Genomic DNA, 16,953 nt, shown 5'->3' on the forward strand with positions numbered 1-16,953 from the left:
TGAACGCCTAATTGAATCATAGAATGCTAGGGCATTGCAAAACCTATCTGATGACACTGTCAACCTGGCATATAAATTAAACAGGGCTCTAGGAGAAAATAGTGCTCTGCACGCCCTGCCTGCTGCAATAAAGCAAATCTTTAGCATTAATGCTTTATTTAAAAGTGCATTAACACAGATAGGTTATTAATTTCAAGCATTTTATGAGTATAATAGCGCAGATGACCATGAAAGGCACCTTGATCGTGTGGTAAAAGAATATACCGCTGGGCTCAGTGTGGGCCTTCTGGGGATTTGCTGGGATATAAGCAAAGTCTTTCTCTCTAAAAACTCACTCTTACTTACCAGACTTTACCAGTATCTGACCATCTAACACCAAAATGACAGATGCAAACTCCTTCTTATATACTGAGTAATAAAAATTTAACATTTCTGCTTCGTTCAATTCAGTATGTTATCTGTTGTTTCTTTGTAATTAAATTGTGAATTTTCTAAGCAATTTCACAATGAGAATTGTTTCTCTTCACACACACACAATATATTATTATCAAGCCTTTATCTATTTGATCAAAAATACAGAATATTTCTTCATAAAAAAAAAAAAAAACACTAAAACCTTACTGATCCTAGACTTTTGAATGGCAGTGTGTGTGTATATATATATATATATATATATTTTTTTTTTTTTTTTTCGAAGAAGAAGAAGAAGAAGAAGAAAACAATAAGTGGTGTACAGTTTTACAAGAAGAAATTCTGCTTTTACTTTGTTCAATTCAATAAACAACAATTTTACAAAAAATATTATTATCATTATTATTATTGACATGTCAATTAAATATTATTTCATTTGTAAATACATAAATGGTGTGCTTTACCAGATTAACACATGGGACAATCCCTGGGCCAAATATCGAATTTGCATTAATCCTATTTTCAAATACTGTACAGTTTGATTGGACTTTTGACATCAACAACAAAAGACTTGAATATATCTAACTATGCACAGGCCAGCTGTGTTTTAGTATTTGCATTTATCTTTTTTCTTCTTTGTTTTTCTGCTGAACAAATATGTGACCCCCCAGTGAAGAAGAACTGCTAGGTTCAGTCTTATAGAGTGAAATAAAGAAGCAAAGTGTTTCTGTTGATTCAGCTGTCTGCATTTTGAATAAAGTGCACAACAAATTGGCACAGTCTCGCTGACTTGCGTAAAATGCTTATCTTTCCTAAAAGATTTCCTTGATGGAACGCTGACTGCCTTATATTTGAAGTCATTCATTAAGCATAGTGAGAAATATTCCAAGCAACCAATTCATTTTAAATGATATTCCTCCAGTTAATTTCGCACACTGCGTCAAACTCTATTTAGCTGCTGATTTGAAAGCGGTTCAGCACAAACAAATGAAGCGCTATAATCGAGGTCTGCTTCTCTTCAAAGAAAACCACAAGAAGTCTAAAGGGAATTTTCATCACCTCGAAGCAAGCGGCTGTTTGGAGGATATCACAGACAAAGCATTTAACTCGGAGTTAACAGTGCAAAAACATGGAAAGTAATATTGCAGTATGCAAAGTCAAACTTTTCCCATAAAGAATGCATTGTCTTTTTTTTTTTTTTTTTTTCACAGGAGTGCAAATGAACAATAGGTGTGCAATAAAGCGGTTATCTACAAGGCACCAATTCACTGCATAGAATAGGCAATGTTTAGCTGTGTTTCCATTTTAACAAAAACATGGGACACATTGATGAAACATAAGCCAACAAACTTCTTTGTAAATTGTTTGTAAAATCCATTCTCACTCATGCAGTTGCAATCATTTACTTACTGTAAGAATGGCTTTATTCTTTTCACTTATGTTTAATGAATGAGGCCCAATGGTACTGTGTTCTTAATGTTGCTGATGTACAATATCAGAGTCATATATCTATAGAGCACGTTAGCACATATTGTTGTATTTAAATATAAATCACCAGCCAGAGAATGATGTCATCAAACTGTCAAAACAGGTTCATGGTGGTGGACATAAAGAATTACTTCATATTAATGATGTTGATGTTGTGTTGTCTAGAAATTGAAAGAAGACCAGACGATGAAAGCTAACAGCTGATATGAGGTGTCGGGCATCAAACAGAAAACTGAATAAATAAAAAGAAAAAGAAGCCTAAAGTATGTTATGGGTAGTTGACAAGTAAAGACAATTTATAAAGTGTACAAAACAGCACACTTCACTATATAGGACTTAAAATTCTCACTCATTTAATTTATTTTATTTTTCCCTCAGAAGGCCGATTGAAGAGGGCAAAGTTCACCAATTAAAAGGATGTTTTCTGATTTCTTAGTAGGTTGCATTGTTAGGTTACGATTTATTTAAAATTCTCAACATTTTAAAATGATTATCAATACTCCTGATAGTTTCATCAGCAGATTCTAGAAAAAATGACTTAGGAAGATTTTAGGCAAATTCTCCCATAACGAAAAGAAGATACTAACACATGATACAGTATAACTGCAATGTTATACTATATGTTATATGTTTGATTTTGCACACACACACACACACACACACACACACCGTGTATTGAGTATGATACACGTCTATGTTACTAAGAGGTAGGGATGCACGATAATATCGGCACAATATCGGTATCGGCCGATAAAAGCTTAAAATGACCATTATCGGTATCGGCCGATATGAATATTTCTGCCGATGAGCCAAACCGATATTCTCCAAGTGAAATAATTGACCTGTTTTTCAGATGTGAATGTCTGTCTACATTTGTAAAATAATAAATTTATGGTAGAATCAGTACAGAAGAGATACATGGATTTCTCTTCAGTAAAATTAAAGTTTAAATATATCAGTATATATTTGTATATATATCGATATCGGTATCGGCATCGGCCAAAATTATTTTGAAAATATCGGCATATCGAATATCGGCCAAAATCCAATATCGTGCATCCCTACTAAGAGGGTATGTGACTCTACACTGACCAAAGAAAGAAGTGTTTCTGGTCATTCTGAAGAAACAAAAATGAAATGCACAATTTTTATTCAAAGTCTTTTTTCATTATACAACTGAAAAAAATAATAATAATAAAAAAAAAAATTAATATGCCAAGTGGGGACCAAATGCTCTGAGCGACATCTACATTGACTTGCTGCGCACACACACACACACACACACACTAGATAGACAGATGTAAATATCTGCATCGGCCTGATATGATAAATTATGCCGATATGTCTTGCGGATAAGAGGAATACCTTAACTCACACGAGCTTAGGGTGTGCTACTGATTAGATCACGGCAGCAATGTGACTCATTCTTTAAGCAAATTTTTGTCTGAATGATGATTTGATTGACTGTTATGGATCGCTGCATTTAATCTGTGGAAGCACTTACAGAATGATGCCTTTGGTGTAAGAGAGAGAAAAACAGCTCACGTGCAGCGCAGCAGCGGCAGCCTCCCCCAGGTCCTAACGCCCGATCAGTAGAGCTTTAATCTGTAGGGGATGCTGTCGATCTACTTCTAATTAAATTAAGGTTACAATAATACACAAATAACATTTAGACTGTGTTTTTGATTAAATAAAGCAATAACTGATGTCACAAAATAATGAGTATGTTTTGATTTGAAGTTCAGAAGCTATACTGCCCTACAAAGCAAAAAGGCAGTAACTGCATTTTTGGTCAAAAATTAGTTATTGTCATTTTTATGACTTTCAATGCATCCTTTGTTATGTGACAAAACATCTTATCTGAAATGTGTGTCGTTTTGGAGAAAAATGGTAGTTGTTTGTACAGTAACTACTTAGGCTGGATGACAGGATAACTTTTAAGTCATTTTTCTCAGTTACTGCCTTTTTGCTTTGTAGGGCAGTATAGCTTACATAAATATGTATATATATATATATATATATATATATATATATATATATATATATATATATATATATATATATATATACACTTATTTATTCGTTAATGTGTAGTATATTTTATATTTTAAACAAACCATAAGATCTAAAAGATTTTCTGAATTTTTACAACTCTTTTGCTTTAGGTCATGTACAAATGTTAAATCTTAAAATAAAATGTTAGGATTAACCTTGCATCCTTCTGGGGGAAAAAAATGCAGCGATTGATACATAGTTTATTTAGTTATTTTCAAAGCTTCAATGTACTGTCCAAAAAACTTAATTGTTGTTTATTTACTTCTAACAAATAAATTATTGTTAAAAACTAACCAAATATAAAAATATTTTGCTCATGATTTCTGCACCGAGAGACTTGGTATTGTTTCCAAACAAAAGGAAATATAACAGTATCGACCAAAAGGAGTTGAAAAAATAATGGCATATCGGATATAGGCAAAAATCAAATATGGTGCATCCCTAATTTATGATGTAATTATTAAAAGCTCACTGTATCATGAATTGTATTATGAGAGAGAGATAGACTAAGTGAGTGTTATTACCTTAATCTGATACAGCATTCATTCTTCAACTCAAATTCATATTCAGCATAGTTTGAAAATCAGCTGAGGAAAGCGATAGGCTCTTTTTCATACTGTTCTTTCATAAAGGCGATTTACAATGACAGTGCTGCTCAGTGCATTTGTTGGTTGCGTCTTACAACTTGCTTTGTTTACAATTCTGTTTGAGTCTCTTTCAAAATAAAAGTCTGAATAAAGTGAATAATGTCAGAATAAAGTAACTAATCACCATCACAAACACACACAGTTACGCAATACTAAAAACTATTATTAAATACTTCTATTATTTGTTATTGAATAATAATAATAATAATATTTAATAAACAACAACATCCATCATAAAAGTTGCTAGGCAATTTGTTAAAAAATAAAAATGCAGCATTAAAATTATATAAAATGTGATGAGATTTTGCCCTCAGCCAAAATCATTTGCTCTGGAACAAATAATAGAATAATGAGACCAAAGACTGCCCATTAGATATAGACAAAACAGATGATATCTCATGTTTAAACACTATAGAGACATAAGAGCCAGTGGCAAATTCCAGAAGATCTGACATGTTCATGAGCGCTGAACGTCCGATGATGCCCTGGAGATTTTCAAATAAATGTTATCTTTATTAATAAACTTATCATTTTAAGTCTAAACAAATAGCTCCTCACCTAAAAACTCTTTAAACTAAATTTTGTTACACAAAACTATTGTTTATATTATTTATAAAATTATAGTGGTCTGGGTTTTAGCTCTGTTATCACTAGAATATTGCACTCCTCTCAGCCAATCGGATTTAAGGACCAGAAAGAACTGCTGTATAAAACTTGACAATAATGAGGATACACAACTTTAACCAAGTTCAGGATATTTACAGTAAGTTACTGTTTTTACTTCAGTACCATGTGGGTCAGTGACTTAGAGATGAGCCTTCAATTTGTGTGACTGTGATTCCCACCGACGTTCACAGGAAGTCTTCTTTTCTCTCCCATCATCCCCGCTGACAGGGCGGCCCCCTCTCTTTCCTCATTCATCTTCATTAGCTGTCCATTCCCTCCATCTCATGTCAAAAATACTTAATGTCTCTGTTGCGTGGGTCAAGATGAGCCCTGATTAGTTAGCGCTAATACTGACGCATTTCAGCGTAGCCTCTGCGTTCCTCCCCGATCCAGCAACGTTAACTGTCCCTGTAGTCCTTTTAGCAAAGAAACAATACAGCTGCCATCTGTTTCCTGCTATACTTCCTACTGTTTTACGTGGCCTAGCACCTCCCGCCTAACCAGTTAAACAGCAGGGAAAACAGCAAGACTGAAGGCAAATACAAATATGTTTACTTTAAATGAGTGCCAGCGCCAAATTTACCACTGAGCTTTGGCCTCTAAAAAATAATGGTAAAGTAATACCTAACGAGATGGGAAATCAAAGAGATATATAAATCCATGGATCAAGTCTTCATTAAAAACTTTAAGGCTATCGGAATATGAATAGACCATGTAATAATTCTAAAAATAAAACCAACCAATAAAACAGCATTTGATTTACTTACCATCGAACAAGCATGGTTCTGTGGTTCAGTTCCATTTTCCCTCTTCCCAGCATGGGGCATGCAAATTATAGTTGCCTTGTTTAATATTTCTATTCTATTCTAATTACAATATTGCTGATTTTTTAATAACCTCTTTTTATGTGTTTGGTACTATACTCAAAATGATCCGTTAGCTGATTGTTACCCTTTAAGTCAAGACATTTAGTAAAAAAAAAAAAAGTAGATTATTATGATAGCAGTTCAGCAGACACTTTTCTTTTACAGTGTGTTTCATATCAAAATATTGGCTTTGAGGATCATATCTCAATGTCTTCTAAAGACTTACAAGTCAAAGCTGCATTACAGGAAACTAGATCCTAAAATATTCTTCTCATTTCAATTGCACTAAAAAAAAAATCTAAAGACTAGCAAAATCCTATGAACTGGCAAAGCATGCAAATCTTCATTAGAAACTTTTCAGTCAATAATCTTCTTCAAACATTTGATTAGAAATGAAAAAAAAAAATGACATAAAATTAAAACAAACACTAAATAAATAGAGTCCGATGCCTCATTCCAGGCTACACCTGAAAACACATGGCCTTCCCCACAGCCACTGCATTCAGTAGATTTGGAGTATGCTGATAGGATTATGATCATTTCAGTGTGAGGATTTGTCACAAAGCAATGCACAACTCACCGACTGTACTACTCTAAATATTTATTCTGCACCAACAGTGGAGTGCTATTATGACATCTAACTTTTTATAATGTGTCATACCTGCCTCTTCCACTTCCTCTGCATCTTCTTCCTCTTCTGCATTTTGTGTCGGAGGATCTGCACAGCTGAATTCTTCCATTACGATCCTCTCAGTTTCTGCAGTCTGGAAAAGGAAACCAGAATACATTATCTACATCAACACAATTAACTGATTTGACATTATCATTCTACCGCTAAACTAGCTATTGTGCATTTGCCTCATTTGTGAACGCAATTACACTTTTAGAATTTTGTTCAGGGGTTGGGAGAGTTTTTGTTTTTAATGTTTTTGGAAGTCAAATATGCTCACTGATTTCATTTATCAAAATACAGTAAAAACAGTAGTATTTAAAACTATTATTACAGTTTCCTTTAATAATATTCATATACTGATAATATAATTTATTACGGTGACAGAAAAATAAAATGTTACTGTAACCAAACCTTTGGATTGTGGTGTCATTTTCTTACCTTCAGTGCCTCAAGTTGGGCTAAACGGCATCGCTGAAGCAAATCTACAAACAGGTAAATGAGCAGAGCCTAAAAGAGAATTAATCAACATTTATTGTAAATAACTTATTGCAGACACAGTGTTTTCAAATTTTGCAAGAATATCTATAAAATATGTTTGTTGAAAAAAAAGCAGTTTTAAAAACCATAATGATGCCAGGTAACTTTTGTAAAAACATATTTTTTTACATATTTGTTAAACCTGTCATTATGTCCTGACAGTAGAATATGAGACAGATAATCTGTGAAAAAAAAATCAAGCTCCTCTGGCTCCTCCCAGTGGTCCTATTGCCATTTGCAGATATTCATCCGCTCCCGGTAAGAAACAACCAATCAGAGCTGCTTCAAAATGTAGAAAAATGTATATAATAAGCGAGTACATCATGAATCCATTTTCCGAACCGTGTTTTTAGCTTGTCCTGAATCACTAGGGTGCACCTATAATTAGTGTTTTTTATTCGGACTATTTCTAGATTGCTTCGGGGGTACCGCGGCGGAGTAACCCAGTACCTTTGTGATTCTTCATAGACATAAACAGAGAGAAGTAGTTCCGGCTACGATGTTCTTCTGCAAGACGCAAGCAGTTCTGTTTATTAACCGCTAGAGCGTCAAAAGTTCCCTACCGCAGCTTTAAAGCTGACTGTTTTATTTAAATTTATATGCATTTGTGTTTTTTTTTTTTTTTAATCTGTGGAAATCTGCTGAACATCCTGTGGAGTTCTGTGGCTGATGGTTTGCGATCAGAGTAAATTGTCGAAGCATATTTCGTTGTTTAAATAAAACCGCTACCTAATTTTTTTTGTGCTTCAATAGAACAAAAGTTCTCAAAAAAAGGAGCTGAATTTCAAAGCTGGAAGATTCAGACATTTCTTACAATAAGTCTCTCTTAAATGTCAAACAAGACAAATGTCAGTCGCAATGTCATGTTATTATCAAACGCAAGGTCTGCTTTAGAACTGTAGATACTCTGAAGTCAAAATCAACTCCGTCAAATGTCAGAAAATGGTTCAATAAAAGAGGGAGATGAAAATATGAATTGAAGGAGAAGTCACCTCTTAATTACCAAAAGAAGCAGCTGTTTTGAAAAACCATGTCAGTTTTAAAACAATAAAGTCGTTTGAAATGAAACTAAGAATTCAAAACAATGTCAGAATAAATACAAGAAGAAAAAAAAAGAAAAGAAAAAGAAAAGTGTCTTACCTGCACTAGAAAGCCTACAAGGAAGGATATCAAGAAAGGCACCAGACCTGCCCGAGCGATAGTTACAGGCAGTCCTACATTAAAAAAACAAAACTAAACATTAATATGTCATGACAGAACCTGATGTATTCTGAATATATCTGCATGGGCTTATATTAAAGCAAACATATTCACATATTCAGCCACTCATATCAGATATTATCTCTAGACTGAACAATTTGATGGTGGTAATTTTATCATGGCTAGAAGAACACTTTAAAATGATTTTACTCAGATAGGAGGAAATGAAAAGAGACATTTCTTTTTTTAACAACTATTAAATCTCACTGAAAACAGAACAGTTAAATTCAATGCCCCATGTAATTGCGGTGTCTTATAAATATATATCTGCTACTGTTCAGACCATAAAGCCTGGGTATATCATTAACAAAACAGAATATAGTCTTGCTGAAAACCCATTGAGAAATTATGTTTAACTTCATTTTGCCTGCTAATGTTCTCATGCATGGATTTTATTCCTTCCTTTTCCATTCCAATAGTTAATTAAAGAAAATAAAATCTTCTGCAGTCTTTTCTTAACTGCTGTGGATCAGTGAGCATCTGTCTTATATATGCCGTGCAAAATAATAACAATGACTAAATGAGATAAATCAGCATAATGCTATTTGGTATATTTTTCATTGCATACTAAGATTTTACATACCCAGGATCCCAGTGCCCAGTATTGTAGCAATTGTTAAAAAATCTGTGGAGAGACAAGATTCAGTTCAGATGTTTAATATAACTGAACAAAATTAATGAATGTATTTCATGTATTGGTAATACACATCATCTGTGGTAACAGGGAAGCTGATTTGTGCACTGCATGAACACATGTACACAAACCTCTTGATCTAAGTTGACCACATAATTATAAATGAAAACTAGGGACAGTTCATCAGTAAAAAAAAAAAAAAAAAAAAAAAAATTTTTTTGATTTAACCTATTATTCATTTGGATTAGTGTATTTTGACAACAACGATGAACTATGATTTGATTAAAACTACAATATAAACAGCAATATTGTGAAATATTATTACATTTTAAATTGTACTGATCCAAAGCTGAATTTTCGGCATCATTACTCCAGTATTCAGTGTCACATGATCTTTCAAGAATCATTCTAATATGTTGACTGAATTCATTCAAATATTCTTATTCTAAATTCTTATTATCATCAATGTTAGAAAACAGTTGTGCTGCTTAATATGTCTGTGGAAAACCATGACACCTTTATTTCAGGATTCTCTAATGAATAGAAAAAAATATTTATTTGAAATTATTTTGTAACATTATAAATGGCTTTTATTTTAATTGAGATGTTGATAGCAATTTTTATTTTCAGTTCAGGGGCCGTGTTGAATGCACAATAAAAATAAAAAAGGTACATTCCTGGCCAAATGTATCAACAATGTCAAAATAAGTTAAATGAAGCTGAGAATAGTCCACTCTTATTGCTGTCTGAAACTATAATCAAAGTAGTCCAACTAACATACAAGAGAGAGAGGTGGATATTAATACTTATATTCTGCACAGATCCAATAAAATTAAAGATTCTCCAAATCAAACCATCACAATGTCACCTTGTCTTATCACAGCTCAACTCTATCAGCTCTAACCCGAGGTGGCAGTCAAGATTTACATGTGTGCTGGTAAGGATTGAAGAGCAGCTGTACAGTGTAATGAGAGAAGCAATGCAAGAATAACTGTGCTGCGTAGAGAGAGAGAGAGAGAGAGAGAGAGAAAAGAAAAAAAAACCTAAGCATAAACACGTCTCCTCTGGCCTAATTACAAAAATTACACCACGGCTCTTTGATGCATATTAATAAGATGCTTCTGATTAGCCTCTCGCAGAGAAATAACAGCGGCAGTCACGAATGAGAAGCCAGACTGAAAAGTTCAAATTGACTTTGCTGACACTACAGATAGCATTTGATTTTCCAATTACAGTGTAAATGTTTGGGCAGGATTAGTTACAGATGCACGAATATCATCGGGGAATAAACACTTATTGTTAAAATGGAAAAATGATCCTTGAGGTCTTTTTATCTGCCTCAAAGTACAACAAACCAGGTATTATCATCGGCAAGGAGTGATATTAGCATTTCATGTCTAAAAAATACCAGAAAAAAACCCAACAAAAATAAAACTTTTGTTATCTGTGAAAGCAGCATGACCCGTATCATCAGACCCCTAAATGAACTCTCAGCTCAGAGATATGAGTTTGTGTAATAATATGACATGCCAGGAAATGAAATTTAAGAGATGAAAGAGGATCGTCAATGCCGTAAGCTAGCAAATAACAGAAAGAACAAGTCTCGGTAAAGCTGGTAAATGGACAGATTTGATTAATTGACAGAACGCCTGAAATACTGTACACAATCTTTGCAAGCAGAATTATGGGGCAGCTATTTGCGGTTTTGAATTACGCCCACACTCACAGTCAAGATGATGGATGACAATAAGTAAGTACTGAAGTAGCAAAGTAACTATGATGGCATTTTAATGACGCCGATATCAGTCGCTCTGGCAACCAGCCAAGTCAAGAAACATCCTCGCACAGGCGTTTAATCTGAACATCACGCAAGTTTCGCTGCGGATTGCCTTTTCCTGCAGGTCTCTCATATTAGGTCTGATTAATGGATAGTTGTTGAATTTTTATGTACTTGCACTATAAACCTCATTTCTGGAAATCACAATGCAGACAGTAATTGTTTTATCGGCTTGCTAAAATCCACTTAGGGATATAAAACAGGAGAAAAATTGAAGACACAATGAAAATTATGCCTGATGCTGTTCAAACAACAGGAGCTGTCAGTATATACAGGCTTCTGCTTGATGGCCGGATCGAGCATCAAATCCAAGCAGTTTACACATAAAATAGGCCTAAAAGGTTTACACAGCTGTCACATAATGCAGCTACTCTGCCAATAACAACATCTGCAGGCTTTCTACTAAAACAACACCGCAGCACGTGCAGCTGTAACCAGAAACATAAAGCAGGGGTGCGCTCTATTGCCATTTAAAGGAATAGTTGATTTGCACTGAACCCAAAGGGAGATGTTTAGCAGAATATTAACTCTGCTTTTTCTTTCAATAAAAGTAAACAGATAACAGGTGCCGTTAAGCTCTGAAAATTACAATCAACAAGCAACATAAACGTGGTCCTCATGCACAATTTTCTGAATCTCCTGCTTTGGATGCTTTGTAGGTTGGATATCTCTGGTAACACTTCATTATAGGGACCAGTTCTCACTATGAACTAGTTGCTTATTACCATGCCTTAACATATTAGCTAGTTATTATTAAGACTACTTATAAAGCACATATTCTGCATTAGATTCCTGCACAGGTCCATTTTTGGAGACCTGCACCCGCCCGTACCTGCAAAGTTCAGCACCAGATCCGACCCGTCACCCGTAGGGATGGTTACCGAAACCCGGTATTAAATTGGCCACGGGGCTAAATTATGAAAGACCGTAGTATCAGTAAGATCTGACGGTATCGGTTCTGCTTTCGGTACTGGAGGAAAAAAAATAATGTACTATGTATTTTTGCTTAATAATGTTGTCGTGCACATTTAATCTCGCCACACATTTCTAATGTGCGATCATATTAAGAAGTTTGTCCGTGAGATCTGCGTGAACTCTCATTGACGTCTGTCAGTCACACACACACACACACACACACACACACCACAACGAGCGCACGCACATGCATTAACTGTACGTAAACTCCTGCCTAATAATAAAGAGTGATGATGGCGAAGAGATTTGCTTAATGTTATCGTGCACATTTTATCTTACCAAACATTTCTAATTTGCGATATTATTAAGACGTTTGTCTGTGAGATCTGCAAGAACTCGCATGCGCACCGCGGAGGCTGTCTGTCAGTCACACACACAAACACAACAAGAACGAGCGCGGTACACGCATAACAGTACGTAAACTCCTGCTTAATAATAAAGAGTGATGATGGCGAAGAGATTTGCTTAATGTTATCGTGCACATTTTATCTTACCAAACATTTCTAATTTGCGATATTATTAAGACGTTTGTCTGTGAGATCTGCAAGAACTCGCATGCGCACCGCGGAGGCTGTCTGTCAGTCACACACACAAACACAACAAGAACGAGCGCGGTACACGCATAACAGTACGAAAACTCCCGCTTAATACAAAGAGTGACGATGGCGGAGAGAGCAAAACGTTCCAAAGTGTGGTTATACTTCACTAGAGTTAATGCTGACAACCCTCGTTGTCATAAGTGCAACAACAATATTTGCATGTAAGGGCAGAAACACAAGCAATCTGTCAAAGCAAAAGTGCATTATGCGTATTGATTGCCTAGCTAGCTCGTCTCTAGTTGTTGCCCCATCTACGTCAGGTATGTACGCTAAAATTATGTTGAATCAACGTTGTTCATGTCATTTAAAATAAATGTAAAATCTCCCTGGTTTGCTAACCTTACATAGAATTTCTGTTGATTTCTTTTGGGAAAATGAGAATGAAATCAACATATTTTATACTTGTTTTTAAAATTCCAAATAAGGAAAAATCAGTATGTAAATGTAAACATTTATTTATTTATTTATTTATTTAACTTAAATGCACAGCACCTCAAGTTAGTTTACAAAATAGCCAATTGCAACATTTTGCAACCTTTTTATTATATATATATATATATTTTTTTTTAGCTGCAGCTACTATGAACCAACAAACTCCTCCTAACACCTCTGGTCCAAGACAAGCCCATTATTAATTTTACATAAAAAAATAAAGAAATGTTAATTCTGTTCTCAGCTTGTTCTTAAAAAAAAAAAACCACACACACACAACACAAAGTACTGATAAGAATACTGTTAAAGTACCGGACCGTTAAGCACTATCGGTAAGAGTAGTAATACCGTTAAAACCTTAACGATACCCATCCCTAGTCACCCGTGATAATATAAACATTTAATCCGCACCCGCCCAGACCCGTTAATATTTGGCCAGTTACCCGATCCACATCAACGATAAATCACACACGCTAAAATCATTCCAATTAAAGTGCTTTATTTTTTATCTCACACCTCTCTCAACGACAGTGTCATTAATGTGCTAATGAAACTAAAGTGCACTTTGCTTTGCGCCATTCAAGTAGCCTACCATCGGCACCTAAATAGGCTATGGAACCTGATAACTATACACAAATAGACCTATTAATAAAAATTAAAAAAATAACAAGATCAAGAAAAAATACAACCTGAGGCTGTCGGTCACAAACTATGCATTTACTTTCCCTTAAGGTTACTGTGCAGGAAAATGATATCGTCCACAGTCCCAGGTATAAGTTGCGTTCTCCGTTCTTGAATTACAAATCCAGCTGTGGAAAAGTTCTCTCTCTCGCAGCGCTGTCGCAGTGGTGATGACATGATGAGTCAAATGTCATATTTTTGTTGCGTATGTGTAATGGTAATTTAGACATACAAATATTGCACATATTTTTCATCTGTGCTACTACCCGCCCGCAAGGAGTTAATTATCCGCCCGCATCCCCGCCCGTGAATTTTAGGAATTTCAAAATCCACCCGTTTCAGCCACTTTTATGCGGGTATCCGTGGGTACGACCCATTGCAGGAGTCTATTCTGCATGACCGTATACATCACTAATCCTACCCAATACTTGAACTTAAAGGGGCCTTACAATGCGATTTCAAGATTTTCTTTCTCTTTGGAGTGTTACAAGCTTATTGTGCACCGATACGATTCCTGAAGTTGCAAAGACTATGGCCTCAAAACCAAAGAGATATTTTTTTTCAAAGTTAAGATTCTGCCACACACCCCCTAAAAAGGCTCATTCAAACATGCCCCACGTGTTTACGTCACGATGTGGAAATATTTGCGAAATGCCGCCCAAATGGTTTCAGTAACCACAGTTAGTGTTAAAGCAGCTCTGTCTGGGAGATGCAGTGTGTATCTAGGCAAAATCTAGCACTTTATTTGGCCTTCCAAAAGTAGATGCATTTAGGAATCTTTAAGATTACTTACAACAGAACAGCAATGCATTTTATGGATGACCGTTTCGTGAACCTAGGAGAGGAGGTAATTCTTCAAAACTACTTTGCTTCCGACAGTTTGGCGCTTCTGAATCAGGTACTTTAAGTATAGAAGTTTAAATATTTGCTATTGACTGTTCAAATGCAGAGTTTAGCACATTGTGTGTATGTGTGTGTGTGAGAAAGAGAGAGAGGGAGGGTCATATCACAGTGGAGTCAGCTGTCTGAACTGTGGCTTGGTTACAGCAAACACATAGAAACTCCATCACTGTGTCTGTCACGCAACTCTGTTCCACTTTCGAGCTTGAACTGATGGTAAAACTAAGAACAGTATTAACTGTCTTTACATTTATTTTGAAAGATGAAGCTCGTGATTATGGAAAGAGGCGTTACATTTCCGACAAGTGCTTGCAGTGTTCAGCCAATCACAATGCACTGGGTCAGTTGGCCAATCAGAGCAGACTATGCTTCTCAGAAGGACGGACTTTGTAGAAAACGACACTTTTGACAGAGGCGGGGCATAGAGGACCTACAATAATGCATTTTAAAAAATAATGTGTTTTTTGAACACTAAAACATGGCAACATATTCTTTTACAACAAATACACAAAATAATGATCCTTAAAAAAGCATCATATGACCCCTTTAACCACTACCTTATACTAACTATAAGCATACAATTAGGAGTAGTTAATAGTTTGATAATAGCGAGAATTAAACTTTACAATAAAGTGTGACCTTGTACGGTATACATTTTCCCTACATGAACAACATGTTTTACATTTATCTGTTAATATTTTATTAATAAGAAATTATGTATTGTTAAACTTAGTCATTTTAACAGAATTTTGAACATCATAATACTCTATTTTTATTGTCCATATACAGTTTTGATTGAACTATCATACTGTCATCCACTACTAAATCTTTTCCTTGGTGCATTTATGATAGATGATGTCCAATTAATGAAAAATGGGAGTGGGAGGAATGGTGTAGGATTTACTTTGAAACAATTTTCACTCTGCTATTAAACACTGCTATTAAATCTTTCAAACACTAGAAACGACAGGAATAATGAAAAGTGAAATTTTGATGCAGAAAAACAGAGATGTGATTTTCTTGTAAAACATGCTCCATTCATCTTTGTTTTATTACTGTAAGAGATGTAGTGTTTTCGGATATCTCGGACGAGACCGTACAAGAAACCGATCTGAATTATTGGATAATGAACAGAACTGATCCGGTTCTTGAGATCAACTCACTAACTCACTGATCTGTTTACAGCTGTGTCTCCTTTTCTGTTCTTTGGAGGAAACCAAATCATACGGGTTTAGAACAAAAGGGTGAGTAAATGACCACAGAATTGTTATTTCGGATAAAGTAGTCTTTTAACTTATATTTTGAAATGGCTCAATATAAATCCAATCAGATGCTGGTTGGCCTTGGGCAAGTCTTTGACGAAACGGTTACATTTCTCAACTCACACTTTGACAATAAACAAAAACATAACACATAAAAATAACATCGGAAAAGATCAAATAACAACTCCCCTCAAGGAAACAACCAGAATATATATATTTTTTATAAATAAAATAATAATATGAATAATAATGCTTCTCCCATGCATACATGCGTGTGAAGTGCACATTAATGGAACATTCAACGGCGGAGAATGACGTCATGGTATTGTATCTCTGAACTGGACATGAAGGCGGTATATCAGGAGAGATATAAAGATGAAACGTGCTCTGTCCGTTAATATATAGTGTTAAACGTTCAATTCAATGATATAGTGCGGGGTGGGTATTTTAGACCTCTGCATTGCTATCACACATCAGTCTCTCTCTCCTCTGATACTCACAGCACTGCAGATAAATAAAGCTCAGTTTCCAGGGTCTATCCTGGTTTTTCCTTGCGCTTTTGAAAGACACTGATGTCTCAGTGTTTTCTGAGATCTCCTCTGCTGCTGTCGCCATCATTGCATTTATATATTCCGTCTCTCGCGTGCATTCCTACTGGAAGCGCGTGATGCTGCGCGTGCGCGTCGAGTTGCAAGTGCGCGCTTTGTAATGTCACTGCAGCAACTGATACTGTAATTTGAAGGGGAATAAAATAACAACAGGAGGCGAAACTATAATAAAGCAAACCTATTCAGCAATTGTTTTAAATTGAATTGCTCTAAAATACTGATAAATGGAATATTACCTCAAAACAGCCAGAATGTTTTTTCCGTGAAAGGCCTATGATGCAGTTGCTGTGGAATGACTAACAAAAATATATGAATTCAAATATATTGAAAAAGCTATTCAATATATATATATATATATATATATATATATATATATATATATATATATATATATATATATATATATTCAATAAACCTTTCAA

General features: G+C 35.0%; 1 protein-coding gene across 3 annotated transcripts in view; it reads right to left on the reverse strand.

Moving 5' to 3' along the window:
* Window positions 1–16,597, reverse strand: part of si:ch211-51h4.2 (uncharacterized) — a 110,032-nt gene extending 93,435 nt beyond the window's left edge. For all 3 annotated transcript variants that reach the window (XM_052568849.1, XM_052568851.1, XM_052568850.1), the window contains exons 1-5: window positions 16,424–16,597; window positions 9,187–9,228; window positions 8,484–8,557; window positions 7,245–7,313; window positions 6,795–6,897 (exon numbers count right to left, since the gene is read on the reverse strand). In XM_052568849.1, coding sequence (XP_052424809.1) covers window positions 6,795–6,897; window positions 7,245–7,313; window positions 8,484–8,557; window positions 9,187–9,228; window positions 16,424–16,541 — 406 coding nt within the window. In that variant the 5' untranslated portion in view covers window positions 16,542–16,597. The remainder of the gene's footprint in view (window positions 1–6,794; window positions 6,898–7,244; window positions 7,314–8,483; window positions 8,558–9,186; window positions 9,229–16,423) is intronic.
* Between the last annotated feature and the right edge of the window lie 356 nt (window positions 16,598–16,953).

Source organism: Carassius gibelio, chromosome B11 (genome assembly GCF_023724105.1).
Source record: "Carassius gibelio isolate Cgi1373 ecotype wild population from Czech Republic chromosome B11, carGib1.2-hapl.c, whole genome shotgun sequence".
Classification (NCBI taxonomy): Eukaryota; Metazoa; Chordata; class Actinopteri; order Cypriniformes; family Cyprinidae; genus Carassius; species Carassius gibelio.